General features: G+C 40.8%; 1 protein-coding gene across 4 annotated transcripts in view; it reads left to right on the top strand.

Annotated features, from left to right (window-relative positions):
* PDS5A (PDS5 cohesin associated factor A) overlaps window positions 1–14,344 on the top strand; it is a 137,909-nt gene extending 123,565 nt beyond the window's left edge. For 2 of the 4 annotated variants that reach the window (XM_045881292.3, XM_045881293.3), the window contains exon 33: window positions 7,109–10,495. In XM_045881292.3, coding sequence (XP_045737248.1) covers window positions 7,109–7,112 — 4 coding nt within the window. In that variant the 3' untranslated portion in view covers window positions 7,113–10,495. Of the gene's footprint in view, window positions 1–7,108; window positions 10,496–13,810 lie in introns of those variants that run through there. The other 2 variants (XM_064584392.1, XM_064584391.1) reach the window with 2 other exon arrangements.
* The last annotated feature ends 1,592 nt before the right edge of the window (window positions 14,345–15,936 follow it).

The raw sequence follows: 15,936 nt of genomic DNA, 5'->3' as shown, positions 1-15,936 counted from the left end.
GGAAACCCAGGTATAGGGGCCCCATGTAGCTTTTGGTCTCTGCTTATATAGTGGGGCCAGGATTAAACCCAAGCAGTGTCCTCCAGAGTTTGTAACTGCCATGCTATATTGTATTTTAAGGTAAAATTAGTCTGTTTTTTTTTTAAATATTTATTTATTTGACAGAGAGACAGCGAGAGAGGGAACACAAGCAGGGGGAGCAGGAGAGGGAGGAGCAGGCTTCCCGCTGAGCAGGAGCCCGATGCAGGGCTCGATCCCAGGACCCTGGGATCAAGACCTGAGCCAAAGGCAGACGACTTAACAACTGAGCCACCCAGGCGCCCCTAAAATTAAGTCTTAATTCTAAGGCACTACACATGCGCACAAAACTGGTATAACAGAGAGTACTTTGAAAATACTTGTATTTTTTATTTTCTTGTATATCTTAAATAGCTAATGTAGTTCGTATGTGTAATAGTTTCCATAATGGAGTACATTTGCATTGTTGATTTTTATAACTCTTATGTAAAAAGCTCGTTTATTTAGTTAGTTATATTTAAGTTTATTTAAGTAATCTCTGCAGCCATTGTGGGGCTCGAACTCAAGACCCTGAGATCAAGAGTCTCATGCTCTTCCAACTGAGCCAGCCAGGCGCCCCTAAAGCTATTTCATTTAAAATAACCACAGGTTGGGGCACCTGGGTGGCTCAGCCGGTTAAGCATCTGACCCTGGATCGAGCCCTCATCGGGCTCCCTGCTCAGTGGGGAGTCTGCTTCCCCCTTTCCCTCTGCCTTTTCTCTCTCTCTGTCTCTCTCTCAAATAAAAATAAAATCTTAGAAAAAAAACAAAAATAAAATCTAAAAAAAAAAGCAAAGAAACACCTGTTTAAAATAACCACAGGTTAAGCCAAACAGACCAACTATAGTCCTCTTTTTAACCTCTTTCACAGTACATGCAAACAAAAGCCCCTGCATGTTAGCGTCAGAGAGGAATAAACCAAGCAATAGATCAGAGATTCTTGAAGGTGGCACACTTGAAGTAAAAGAAGCACCTCATGCCAAGAACATTGTCAGATTGATGAAAATTAGGTAGAATAATATTTGGGGTGGCTTGGCATATTTATTAATAGAAATAATAGTAATAATAGGGAAAGGTTGTTAAACATATATTTGTCTTGCCAAAAGTCAACATGAATCAAGTACAACCCTATGTTAGAGGTAAGGAGACTTGAACAGAGTGTCTCCAGGCACCTGGCCAGTGCCATGCAGAGCAAGACTTGGAATCCAGGAGAATCCTTTAGTAAGCACCTCAGTGTGGTGGTTCCTCCTGTAATTTATGCGGTATTTTGAAACTTTTATTTTTTATTTTTATTTTTTTTAAGATTTTTATTTATTTATTTATTTGACAGAGAGAGAGATAACGAGAGCAGGAACATAAGCAGGGGGAGTGGGAGAGGGAGAAGCAGGCTTCCCGCCGAGCAGGGAGCCCAATGTGGGACTCGATCCCAGGACCCTGGGATCATGACCTGAGCCGAAGGCAGACGCTTAACGATTGAGCCACCCAGGCGCCCTTTTAATTTTTTTAATTTATTTTTGAGAGAGAGCACAAGCAGAGGAAGCAGCAGGTAGAGACAGAGGGAGAAGCAGGCTCCCCACTGAGCAGGGAGCCCGATGCGGGGCTCGATCCCAGGACCCTGAGATCATGACCTGAGCCGAAGGCAGACGCTTAACTGTCTGAGCCACCCAGGCGCCCCTTAAACATTTTTAAACTGTGAACATTCAGAACTCTATTTGTTTTTACTCTTAAAATGTAAAAGATATTGTGTAATGATGTAAAAGATAATGTGTAGTTACTACCAAACGATGTAATAGACACACCAAAAGTTCCTTATTTGTGATTTGGCTGATATTTTAACTATTTCAATTTAAGGAGAAATGTTAAATGGTCAAAATCCTGAAGTTACCAGCTTTATTTTTATTTCATAGTGGGACTGTAGCTTCCACCTTCCTACAAGATTCTAAACCTACTTCTCATTGGGGCACCTGGCTGGCTCAGTTGGTAGAGCATGCCACTCTTGATCTCGGGGTCGTGAGTTCAAGCCCCATGTTGGGCATAGAGTTTACTTAAAAAAAAATAAAAATAAGCATACTTCCATTAACTACAGGTATTACCTGTGATTGATTTGATATCCCACCTATATTTTCCTGAGACCTGGTGAGGATCCCATAGAGATTAAAGCCACATGATTACAGTTCTCAATATAGAGCTAATCCAACACCTTGAATCATCCTGTTAAGGTTGTCATTAAAATTTCAACCAGCTAATTACTAAAAGAAGAAATAGGATTGCCAAACATGAGAGCCATCAAACACTAAATCTGTGAGAAGGATGACCCCAGGGTGATGGTCAGCTTGCTTATTGCCCTGGAGACTCAGAGCCTCCAAAGCCTCGCCTAGAGGCCTTGCATTGTGGAGTGAGATCTGAATTGCTGCACTAAAGTAGTTTGCCCCTGGACTTGAAGCTGGAATGCAAGACTTTGATAATTAAGTACCCTAGTGCTTCTCTATGGCCCTGCTCTCTAACTTCAGATGCCACTTCAGTCTCTTCCTTAACCTTGCATTATTCTTCATACCTTTCACTTGCTTAATTTCTCACTTGCCAGATGATCCGTTCCTGCTCTGGTCACAGGTTTCCACAGTAACATCCGAAAAGACCCTCTCCCCATGACATTACCCTAATCTTCTTTACTCCATGTATGCCATTTGATCGCCAGTCTACACATTGTGCTAGTACCATCTCTAGAAAACTCGCCCAATCTTACTGTTTGGTATTTATATTGTGATCATTGTGTGATTATATTTTATTAATGAAAACCATTTTGGGGACCCTAGTATATGCCAACCACAGTCTCTGCTACCTTGTTTAATCCTTCAGCACTATTAGGTAGGACTCTTGATAAATGGTAGCCTCTAGAGCTATTCTAATGCTACAATCAGCACTTATAATGTGTGGCAGGTGCTAACCCTCTAGAATTCCTCTTACTAGGTCCTCTTACTGAGAGCATTAGGTAAATAACTTTTAGTATGATTCCTGCTTGTAGAATTTATTTACTAATTCAAGGATGGATACTTTATCCAAAACATAGATAATATGTACAAAAATTTACTGGCATAGATTTTACCTTTTTTTTTAAGATTGTATTTATTTATTTGACAGAGAGAGACACAGCGAGAGCAGGAACACAGCAGGGGGAGTGGGGGAGGGAGAAGCAGGCTTCCTGTGGAGCCTGATGCAGGGCTTGATTCCAGGTCCCTGGAATCATGACCCAAGCCGAAGGCAGACCCTTAACGACTGAGCCACCCAGGCGCCCCTAGATTTTACTTCTTAATCTGAGAGTTGATGCTGAGCATTTTAACTTGTAAACTTAACTATAAAATTTTTAGATCCCCTTGGATTTTTCTAGTAAATGTATTATTCCCTCAGCTATTTGTGTGTGTGTGTGTGTGTGTGTGCGTGCACGTGCGCGCACGCACGTTTATTCCAGTAAATGTTCCTGTCTGTATTTTGGGCTATATTTGAAATTGTTACTTCTTTTGAGAAAATTCCTGGAATTTACCCTATACATTTATAATAATTAGCCATTTGTGTATTATGGTCAGGAAACAGTATCTGACAACTGGACAATTAATGTTGGCTTTCTGAGTTTTGGGTGAAGGGTAGATCATCATTTCAATTATTTAGTTTACTTGTTTTTCCTTTGTGTTTTTGAGATGGCAAACAATTCCAAACATTTTGCATTGAAAATGTATTTTTGTAGGTCTGCTGATTCTTCGGTATGTTTTGCTTGCACTTTTAAGGCTAAATGCTTCCACAAGGAAGAGACTACCAGGAAACACCAGGGGAGAAACAGTCCTTAAATTTGGGACTTCTGGGGAAACTAAATATAAAGAAATTACCTATAGGAAAACAGACTATAGTTTTCCCATCTTTGGATGAATATGTTTTGCTTAGCATGCTTAGTGTGGAAGTGTTCAAGAATCTTGGAATTTTTTTTTTTTTTAAGCGAAGAATTTCCTACTTCTTGTACTCATTTGTATATTGAGAAAGTTTCCTGTCACTGCCTGGGTTCACATCTTAAAATCATAGTAATCCCTAAGTATGTATCCCCATTTATTACGCAACCATGTATTACTTTGATATGAATACTTTTTCAGTAACAGGTGAATTTTTATCAAAATAGTATGACATTTCTTAGAAACCAGGTGCTTGGATGTGATGACCATTCCCTTTGGGACATGGAATCAAGTCCATGAAATTCTTCTAGTGATCTGGATCATTTAAAAGTCTGTGAGAGCAGCCAGGAAGATACTGAGGACTCAGAGCTGGTAAAGGGAAGCTTCCTGAAGTTGAAGCAGGCAGCTTCTAGGGGATTCTTCGATAATCACATTATTAAATCTTTTTTATATATTATAACAAATTAAGTCTCCGTAAGAATCTTAATCACTTAGCTTGTTTTTTAAGCATTGTCATCTTTTTTTTTTTTTTTAAGATTTTATTTATTTGAGGGCGCCTGGGTGGCTCAGTCATTGAGCGTCTGCCTTCGGCTCAGGTCATGATCTCAGGGTCCTGGGATCGAGCCCCGCATCGGGCTCCCTGCTCGGCGGGGAGCCTGCTTCTCCCTCTCCCCCTCCCCCTGCTTGTGTTCCCTCTCTCGCTGTGTATCTCTCTGTCAAATAAATAAATAAAATCTTTAAAAAAAAAAAGATTTTATTTATTTGAGAGAGAGAATGAGATAGAGCGAGCATGAGAGGGGGGAGGGTCAGAGGGAGAAGCAGACTCCCCGCCGAGCAGGGAGCCCGATGTGGGACTCGATCCCGGGACTCCAGGATCATGACCTGAGCCGAAGGCAGTCGCTTAACCAACTGAGCCACCCAGGCGCCCTAAGCATTGTCATCTTAATAAAATGTACATGTAGTGGAATACAAGTAAACAACTCCCTTATCTTTCTCCCAAGTTTGGAATTGTTGCGAAGGAGACCCAGTTTTAATACTGATACGGCTGATGAAAGATGTGGGAATTGACAGGCCAGGTGGCTACTAATGCCTTGCCTCTAAATTGAACCACCACAGGCTGACCTAAATGCCCCTTTTGGAGGCAAAAGAAAACAAATCCAGGAGAGGACAAGCCCAGCATGCTTAGTTCCTCCCACCCCTCGCCCCTCACCTATTAAGATTAGATGGGTTCTTCCTCCTCCCAAAGAGGAGTTAGGTGAGAGAAGAGAGACCATATCCCCCATGCTCATGCTTCCAAAAATCAGACTCTCTCTCTTTACTAGGGAAATGGGACCAGTGGGGATTTGATTCCTCTAACCTCTTTAACAGAATTAAGCTAAATTTTCCCCCTTGGTTTTTTTTGTTTTTTGGGTTTGGGGTTTTTTTTGGATACTAAAATGTAGGTGTTTGGGGCCCTGGGTGGCTGTTGGTTGAGTGTCTGACTTTGCCTCAGATCATGGTCCCAGGGTCCTGGGATCGAGCCCCACATCGGTCTCCATGATCAACAGGGAGTCTGCTTCTCCCTCTGCCTGCCGCTACCAGCCCCCCATGCTCTATCTCAAATAAAATAAAATATTTGAAAAAAAAGAAGATGTATGTGTTTACCCAGTTTGGAAGCCAGAACTTCTTTAGCTGCTTAGAAATAAATGCCCAGTAACTTTTTTTTGTAATACTATTTTGAAGCAATACTAATGACAAATTACAGTTATTTCAAATGAGTAGCTTTTATTTTATTATTGTAAGCAAATCTGCCATTGGGTAGCAGCACCTAATGGTTGAAAATAAAAACTTCTTCATTGGTTAGTTTTTTTTTTATGTTCAAGGTAGACCTGTTATTTCAATTTTTTATAAATTGTATCAATATCTTATAGCCATCTCCATACTTGAAGAGTGAGTATATAATGAATAATAGTTTAAAAACAGTGATGTATATTACATTAAGCAAAAAGAGAAAATATTTATCTTATGTCTAAGTCTCAAATATGGCTTATAGAAGTTATGAACTTATTACCATCATACTAATAACATCAATGGATTGGTAGTAGTGTCCTTGATAATTTTCAGAAAATACAATTAATATAACTTGTATACTCCCTCCATTATTCTTTTTTTCCAATACCTTTTTATTTGTAGAAGAAACTATGCATTATGACTTGGTCCAAGCCACTGGCTTGCAAACTCTTATATGCTTCAAAATCACATGGAGGGGGCGCCTGGGTGGCTCAGTTGGTTAAGCGACTGCCTTTGGCTCAGGTCATGATCCTGGAGTCCCGGGATCGAGTCCCACATCGGGCTCCCTGCTCAGCGAGGAGTCTGCTTCTCCCTCTGGCCCTCCCCCTCTCATATGCTCTCTCTCTCTCTCTCTCAAATAAATAAAATCTTAAAAAAAAAAAAAAATCGGCGGGCGCCTGGGTGGCTCAGTTGATTAAACGACTGCCTTCGGCTCAGGTCATGATCCTGGAGTCCCGGGATCGAGTCCCGCATCGGGCTCCCTGCTCGGCGGGGAGTCTGCTTCTCCCTCTGACCCTCCTCCCTCTCATGCTCTCTGTCTCTCATGCTCTCTGTCTCAAATAAATAAAATCTTTAAAAAATAAAAAAATAAAAAAAATCAGGGCGCCTGGGTGGCTCATTCGTTAAGCGTCTGCCTTCGGCTCAGGTCATGATCCCAGAGTCCTGGGATTGAGCCCCGCATCGGGCTCCCTGCTCCGTGGGAAGCCTGCTTCTCCCTCTCCCACTCCCCCTGCTTGTGTTCCCTCTCTCACTGTGTCTCTTTCTGTCAAATAAATAAATAAAACCTTAAAAAAAAAAAAATCACATGGAGGGCTTGTTAAAACACAGATAACTGGTTCCCAGAGTTTCTGAGTTACAAGTTATATTTGGGGCGCAAGATTTGTATTTCTTTTTTTGTCTGTGTGTGTTTATATGGTTTAGAGAAAGATTCCTTAAAACAAGGTCTCAGGTGAAAAATGGGAAAATAATTTTGAGATTTTTAGATAATAACTATAGAAATGAAATAATTCTGGTATGGTGTGTTTACGTCTTTTCTAACTTTTCTTTCTTCTACTTCCCTCCCCAAGGTAAAAAGAAAACTCATTTGCAAAGGGAGAAAATGAAAGCCAAACAGAAGCAGTCTCCAGCTTCTGCAAAAACTTGGATTCAAATGTCCCTGAACAGAAAATGAAGTTAACTTCAGAACACACTTTCTGCCTTGAAAACTGAAAGAAACTATTACTTCCTTTTACATGACCACAAGTCCTTTGATGGAAATGTACAGCAGAAACTCTTGAGAGAGAAGCTAAAAGCAACTCTATTCTCCCCTCCCCCCTAGACTTTTCTTACGAAAAGTCAATAATTAAGCAAATTGCTTAACACTTGGTTCCAGTTCCTGCATATCTGGAGTTCAAAGGCATAATACACCATTAATTTCCATGCTGCAGTTTTTATTTTAAAGAAAGTAACAGGATGTCCTTACACTGACACTGAAAATTCATCAATTTTAGAGCCAGGAATTCCCATGTTACACAGAAAAAAATAAAGTCTACTGAATTAATTTTTTAGAAGAGATCAGATTAAATATTTCTTTGTTTTTCCTTTTGGAAACTTTTATGTATAATTCTTTCTGCCTGCCTACTTTTCTGCAAAAATGAGATGTACAGATTTCGGTTCCCTGCTATGAAAAGTGATGTGGTGGCAATTTTATAAATGTTGCTTTCTGATTTTTATCAGAGTGAGAAAATAAAATTATTATTGATTTCATATCACTTCATATTTTGATTCCCCTCCATTTTAGCTTAATATAATTTGCAATAAATGTACATATTGTTGTTTGTTTCATAAAGCATATCACTTTAAAATGGTTTTTACTCCTGTGATTATGTTGGAATATTTGGAATTTTAAAGGAGTAAAGACTGCCCAGCATTTGGTTTTATAATGTTTGTCACCAGATTTTTATTATTGATGTAAAGAAAAAGTCAATTTTTTTAAATAGTTGGACTTTGGCAGCTTTGTAAGGAAGTTGGAGGTGTTTAGGATTGCTATCAATCTTCAGCATTGTGCTGTTGGGAAATAAGTATTTTGCTTTTGTCTGCCTGTCTGGGCTCAGTTTTTATGTTTATTTTAGAAAACAACTGTTGCATCAATATATTGTTTCTTGGCATTGTTCAGCATAGGTAATGTGTGCACTCTTTGTGTACACATAATCATATTTAAGTTTTTTGCATAAAATAAATGCTTTTAGATGTCATATGGTAGTCTTTTTTAATCTCTATCATATTATGTTTTCTTGTGTTTCTTTTTATGTGAAAGGGCTAATAAAGTCATAAAGAAACAACATAATTACAACCAACTCTCCATTATCTATATAAAATAGTGGCTATGCCTCAGGTTTTGAGTTTTGCAGTCACAATTTAAATCACAAACTTAATGAAACCAAGTATGTTGCAAGAGCTATTTCAGGAGGAACTTGAAATTTGTCCTTCTTTATGCTCAGAGTTGTAGCTGCCCCCATTCTGTACTTGAGGCTCTTTCCTGAAGCCCTAACTGAATGTGCTCACTCAGTTGCCTTGCACATTCCTAGTGAGGGTCAGAAAACACAAATGACACTTGCATTAGAAGTTGGTCTTGAGAGGCTGTAGTCTGCAAGGGATGTAAAACAGCGAATGTGAGCTATGTCAAAAAAGAATGATTAATGTGAAATGTGAAATTTGCTAGTAGTAAATGTCACTTACAGATAATCAAGAGTTGGCTGTGTACTGACTCAGTGAAAGATGGGTAATTCTTTCAAATATGCATGTACACACATTTAGGTATCGGGTGATGATTAGGGAACAGTGGATACAAGTGATAGAAAACAATACCTTTTAAAAGGGCGGGAAAAGCCCTCACTCTTCTTATTGCCTCTTCATTACCCTTTAGAAGTATAAAATACTGCCTCCAACATGCTGAAAAAGAATATCTATGCATAAGCATCAGAGAAGTCCCTCAAGCAAACAGTGGACATGTATATTTAGAAAGCTTTTAAAGTGCTCTTAGCATCAGACAACTTGATTCTTAAGGCCACCGATCTGTCACCAATAAAAAGCACACTAGTAGGGACCTTTTTCAACTCCTTTTGATTACTCAGCATCACAGCTGACTAGATTACCTAGTGTTAAGTCATATTTATAACAATGTAGCAGAACCATTCGCATCTGTTTGTGGCTGCGTCGATTTTTTGCAGGAGTGGAGTTTAGCTAAAAGGATCTGGTCCGCAGGTGTATGTAAATGGCCCCCCTGGTTTCATAATATGATGCAAGCATCTAGCACTAAGGGAAGGGAGAGTAGGAGGATAAAAAGATTGAGATGATGGGGAGGGACTTAAGGGACATTTGTCAGTTTTCCTTTGCAAAAAGGAAAAAGTTAAATCCCTTAGGAATTTGATATTCACATCTCAGAGAAATACAACACAAAGTGCAGACTTATATTTGAGAATTAATGTTAACCCTTTGTGTCTAGTTTGAAGCTTCTTGTATTTGTCTAAAACTACAAGCCAGAATTTTGTATCTCCTTTGATAAAAAGTGTGTATAATGTAAAGTAGTTTTGCATATTCTTGTGCTGCACATGGGCTGAATTTTTAAAAAATTTTTTTAAAGACTTGAAGCAGAACCTTGTAATTTGTGTAAATGATGAGTGTAAAATCCTACCATAAAATGCTAAAAATATGCATTGTTTCAAATAAAACCAAGAAATGCAGCATTATATAGTAGTGTGGAACCCTGAATATTCATGTATGTCACAAGCTGATAACATATTTGCATATTTTCTGTTTGGATTCTGGAGTCTGCATGTCCTTATAAGAAATCAAATGTAATCATAAATGAAAAAATCAAACCTTCAAATTTCCTGGCTATGTACTCTGATCTGACCTACAGTGACAGGGAGAACATAATAGATGATAAATTCTGATAGACATTTGGGAAACTTTAGAAGTTGCTTTTTAACCCAAGAACTAAAAGTGGCCTTTCATTTATACTATGATGCATCTATTTATTGCAAATTTTGGACATGCACATTTAGTTTAAAAACTGATGAAAGCAAGTAAATTGCATGTATCCGGAATAAGAAATGAGCAGAATGACAAATAAAGCTAGCTATCCTGCCTGGTTCTGTATTTTACCCTCAATGGGATTATCGTTCAACACCTTGATATTTGTATTGTCAAGACTTTTCTGCCTTCACTATTCACATGGATAAACTGTTCATAGAAACCACTGGAGACCAGCAAGTCTCTAACAGTCTGACGACAAGCTTTGCAGCCTGCCTCAATAATAATGATGGCATGCTCACAAGAAGTAAAAATTGGTCCTGTAAGCCAGCAACAGTGTAGAACAATGGAAATGAATGTGCATAATCCCCTACCTCCTCAGCCTGTAAACCAGAGCTCTAATTTTTCACTTCCATAAGAGTAATAAACCTTCTTTACTTCATTCTGTGTCTTACTTGAAAGGCCAATGGGGATGCCTGGGTGGCTTAGTTAAGCATCTGACTTCAGCTCAGGTCATGATCTTGGGGTCCTGGGATTGAGCCCCACATCGGGCTCTGCTCAGTGGGGACCCTGCTCCCGCTCCTTCTGCTTGTGCGCACTCCCTCTCTCTCTCAAATAAATTTAAAAAGATGAAAGGCCAACAAGAACACGTGGGTCCCATTTCTAAGGAGTCTGTGCCAGGCTGGTAATCAGGATTTCCATTTTGGGGTATTTCTCAAATAACATTTTTCGATCTTGATTGCCAACTAAAGGCACTTTCCTTCCCTTCGTTCTCTAGTTACTCCTATTCTCTAGTAAAGACCATTCTGAATAAAATCCATTCCTTTTAGGAAATAGCACTGTATCAAATTCTGCGAGAAGCTTGGAAAGTAATTCAATTAGAGGTCATTAATCCATGTAAGGAGCAAGGTCCTAGTCTATGGAAGCCAGTAAAAACTGAAGGGTAAGGAGTAGCGAGCGATTTTCCTCATTACAGATATTTATTTATTTAATCTGTACAGACTAGGCACAATGCCAGGGGCTGACATTGAAAACACTAGTTTGGGGCCTTAGAAGGACTAGCAATATAAAGGAAATGGTACAACACAGACAGCTATGACTGTTTCAGGTTATATATTGTCTGGACTTCAGAGCCCCGATAGATGCTGTAGAAACAAAACCTACCTTTTCTATATAAAGAAATGCAACTCTGAGAGGAGATGCAGATTCCTAAAAAAGGACTGGGCTGAGCAAGCCTCTGCCTCACAATGAGCTGGATCTGATGCAGGAGGTGGCTCTTCAGGTCGAGGACCCCCTGGGCAAAGGTGACCATAAGGAAGGGCAAACTCTAGCAGGGGAAGGACCAGAAAGAAGCCTGCTAGTTGAGCAGTACAAACACCGAGCACTTCCCTTGTGTGAAGCATTACTCCCTCTGTAAACTGCAAGACCGGGTCCCAGCCCCCAAACCTTGCTCACCTGCTGTCCTCAGTGCACTCCCTTCCCAAGCACAAATTTGGGTGTGCGGACAATTCCTGTGGCTTCTTCGGACAAACTTTCTGTAACCGCAGCACCTTACCGTGCTTCTCCAAAAAGCAAATTCTGGTGGAGACCCAGGCAGTGTCCCCCCTTGAAGCCCCTCTTTTAGTTTTGTTCTCAGCGTTTTTAGGAGAGACTCACCCTGATGGCCATACAACCTCAACCCAAAGGAGTGCCTGAGACCATTGTCCTCTCAAAGGTTTGGCGGTTTTGCCATCTGGTTTCACCTAACTTACAGTGGAGTGTACCTTCCAGAGAGAGGCCAGCTTCAGAACACAAGAGGAACCGGCCCCTTTGCAACCTACCTCAGGCTAAGAACTGAAAGGCAGAAGGCTGGTACCCCTAAAGCCATCTAACTTGTAACCATTCTACAGAGGTTCTTTTAAGTATCCTCTGTAGAACAGGCCCAGCTTGCTCTGCCCATGGAATCCTAGAATTATGAACAGAAGGGCCTGCCTCTTTTTAGAAGTCAGAGCTCACTGGGATCAAAACTAGACAGATCCCATTGCTTTTCTCTCTCTCCACACATTCGCACAACTAGGATCTTCTATTGATCACAAGGCATCCACCATGCCATGATAGTCAAGCAGATCTCAGGCTCCAAAGCTGACTCAGAGGAAAACTTTCACAAATATTTTATAAACCAAATATTACATCATCTCCAATCTCCTGCTGGTTCCACCTTTTTTGTGACAATAGCAACATAAATAGCAAAGTGTTTGTTGCCCAAAGACCTGATCTTCACTAATGCATTTCTATCTTACTGATAATTTTGGCATTGTGTTTTGAGGGTGAGAACTACCTAAATATTACAATTCCTATGGAAGGATGAAGGAGTTATGAATATGCCGTAATAATTAGTAGAGACAAGAAGAAAGCCATTGTGCAAACATGGCCTTCATTGCTATTTGGCTTTGGGGAGAATAAGATTCTGAATGTGGGAAGGAACAGATTAGAAAGATTTCTGCCTGAGTTCATGTCCATTTTAATATCCCTGCTTGTGATCAATATTTTTCAACAATAACAGTTGAGCAAAGAGGCTCAGAAAGGGCTGGCATTGCAACTAGAATCTCTGCCCCTAGGAAAGCTCAATCATTGAGAGTATGGGTTGCCGAGATGCAAAGAAGACATTTGCTCAGTGAATTCAGGCAGGAACCCTGGAAAGCTTGGGTTCAGTACTTCACGGCAGCAATGAGACAGCAATGAGGTGGTGATGTGTATATACAATGGAATCCTAAGCAATAAAAAGGAAGGAAATACTAATCATGCTACAACATAGATAAATCCCAGAAACATTATGCTAAGTGAAAAAAGCCAGACACAAAAAACTACTATGCTTCTATGTATATAAAATATCCAGAGAAGCAAAATCTATAGAGATATAAAGTAAAATAGTGGTTGGCCAGGGCTAAGAGCAGGGATTAACTGTAAATGGGCTCATGGGATCTTACCAGAGTGATGGAAATGTTCTAAAACTGGATTGCAGTGATTGTCGCACAACTCAATAAATTTACTAAAAACCAGTGAATTATATTTTATGGTAAGTTATACCTCAATAAAGTTTAAGATAAATGAGACACGGGACACCTGGCTGGCTCAGTTCGTAGAACATGCAACTCTTGATCTCCGGGTCTTAAATTCAAGCCCCACGTTGGGAGTAGAGATTACTTAAAAGAAAAAGAAAAAAAAAAATTGATAAATGAGACCTCTTCAAAAAATCTTTAACTATGCAAAACAATGCAGCATCCACTTAAGTAACCGGACTGTCAAATCCACATCATGTCAAAAGCACCATTATTAACAATAACTGAATTTGCAGGCAAAGCACCCTTCTCGGGGCACCTGGGTGGCTCAGTCGTTAAGTGTCTGCCTTTGACTCAGGTCACAATCCCAGGGTCCTGGGATTGAGCCCCCCATTAGGCTCCCTGCTCAGCAGGAAGCCTGCTTCTCCCTCCCCCACTCCCCCTGCTTGTGTTCCCTCTCTCACTGTGTCTCTCTCTGTCAAATAAATAAATAAAATCTTAAAAAAAAAAAAAAAAAGCACCCTTCTCATCAGTGAGTTCCACTCCTCACAGGGTTACTTGCTGGAGTCAATCTGGTTCTCAAGTTAGGCAGGTCTGGAAACCATTTTCTCCACTGTGGTCATGGCCACAGCTGACTTTATTAACCAAAGATACAAAACACTATGTGTAAACAAGAGGCCACCATATTCACAGTGACTGATCGGTTCCTTCTCTTAGGAGTTCCTGTCCTGATGAGACATCAGAGAACTCACTTGTGTACTCTCTCCAGCTGTGCACACGGAGGAAAGTCTGTGAGAGAAGATGGCCAGCTGCAATCCAGGAAGAGAGGCCTCGCCAGAAAACGGATCCCCTGGTAAAAAACATTCCAAGAGATGGGGCTTCCTCTGTGATTCTGACCTCTCCCAGCAGTAGGAGCCTCTAAAGGTCTGGTTCCAGGATGGTTTTCTGCTCCTTCCCCATGGGACAGGGATCTTTTTCTTTCCCCAACCTTATCTGACCTACACCTATACTCAGGGCTGAAGAGTCACTTTCCTTTCCCAGCAACTATGAGTTTTGTTACACAGGGAAAGAGTCCAGGTGGGGCTTGGTGACTTTGACACAGCAGCAGGTGCTCACCTTCCCAGGCTGCACCACCAAGAAAGGCTTGTCTCTGGCCTCCACCTGTGCCCAACGATCCCTGTGAATGTTGATGAATGACACGTGAAAGCACCCATGTGTAGATGAAAACCCCTTGTGTCTGAGGCACCTTTGTTTAAATTTCAGGCCATCTGGTTACTTTACTTCTCTGATGGGTTCAAGAAAATGACTTTGCAGATTAGCAGTAATCACCCTCTTTACAGCTTTCTTCACCTTCTAGGCAGAAGACAGAAGCTCCTAGATTCAAAATAATCAAATAAAGAAACTGTACCTTGGTTATATCAGCCTCGTCATTCTCTATAACAACTTGGAGTTTTTGTGTTTGAATTGTTCTCTATTAGAATTGCTAGAATCAATCCTGAAAAGCAAAAACACTAACAATATTGCAATCTCTGGAATATATTGTGACACAAGACTTTTATGAAATTCTGACACAGGTAAACTTATGCTTCAGACTTTTTCTATAATTTGTTGATCTCTTGATTCATGCAATACTTTTCAAAATTAAAATAAATAGGGTTCTTTGCTTAACTATGAGTGAGGGTAGATGACAAATCTGTGTATGGTCTTTTTTGAACAATATAAAAAGATTTTGACAATCCTACTAATAAATTTGAAGAACTTAAGGCTCAATAAACAGAAATTGTGAGAGAACTTCAGGGAAGAAGGCAGAGTATGAGGATCCTAAGCTCACCTCATCCCACAGATACACCTAGATAACACCCACATCAGTGTAAATAACCCAGAAAATGACCTGAAGACTGGCAGAACACATTCTACACAGCTAAATGTAGATAAGAGGCCACACCAAAGAGAAGGGGGGTACTGGAGACAGAGTCAGGAGCAAATGGACCCACAGGCCTGTCTGTGGGAGGGAGGACTCCGAGAACATGGAGAGTGGAGGGGAGAAGACCCCACCACATCAGGCACACCATGCACAAGAAACCCACACTTGGAAGACGAATCTCTATAACATTTGGCTTTGAAAAACAGAGGGGCCTAACTTCAAGTTCTTACAATCAGTGGCGCTTAACACCTGGAACTTTAAAATCACTGGGTTTGGCTCTGGGAGAAACAGGAAAGTGAAAGGAAACTGAGTCCTCATCCTTGAAGACACAGCACAACAAACAGCCCCACTGAGATACAGCAAAGCAGTAGCAGTTTGAGAAATGCCTGAGGTATACGGGAAGATTTATTTACTAATCTCATAGCAAGTGCTGGAGGAACAGGGATCTTTGGGAGATTTCTCCAAGAACAACATAGCTGGCAGGTGCCATTTCCCTCTCACACCGCCCAGCCTAGATACATGGACACCATAGGAACCAGCACAGCATGAACACTCTCCACCTAGCTTGTTAACAGCGCATCCCAACCCATGCTCTCCTGTGGATGTGTACCCTGCAGGCACCATATGTCCTGCCCCCACATTCTCCTGCCAATCTTCTCCCCCAATGTGCCCTTGGCAGTTATCCATCCAAAGTGGCCCCACAAGCCTGGCAATGTGCAAGCAGCCCCAACAGAGACCAAGACCACTCCAAAGTGACTCTCTTCCCGGGGAGAGGGGAAGATAATCACCCATACCAGTCATACTGTGGCCATAGCAGTGGGCTGGGAGCAAACATCTGTTCTGTGACTGCGTGCGCCACCCACCAACAAAAGCTTCTCAAGGGACAACAGAGGAAGAGTTCCCTGCAGTTTAGTGCTAC

The sequence above is a fragment of the Mirounga angustirostris genome, unplaced genomic scaffold, assembly GCF_029215605.1.
Source record: "Mirounga angustirostris isolate CCGP_5_RB_7025 unplaced genomic scaffold, mMirAng1.0.hap1 SCAF_2, whole genome shotgun sequence".
Lineage (NCBI taxonomy): Eukaryota > Metazoa > Chordata > Mammalia > Carnivora > Phocidae > Mirounga > Mirounga angustirostris.
Note: the sequence above shows the minus strand (reverse complement) of the source record. Positions and strands in the feature narration are given on the sequence as shown.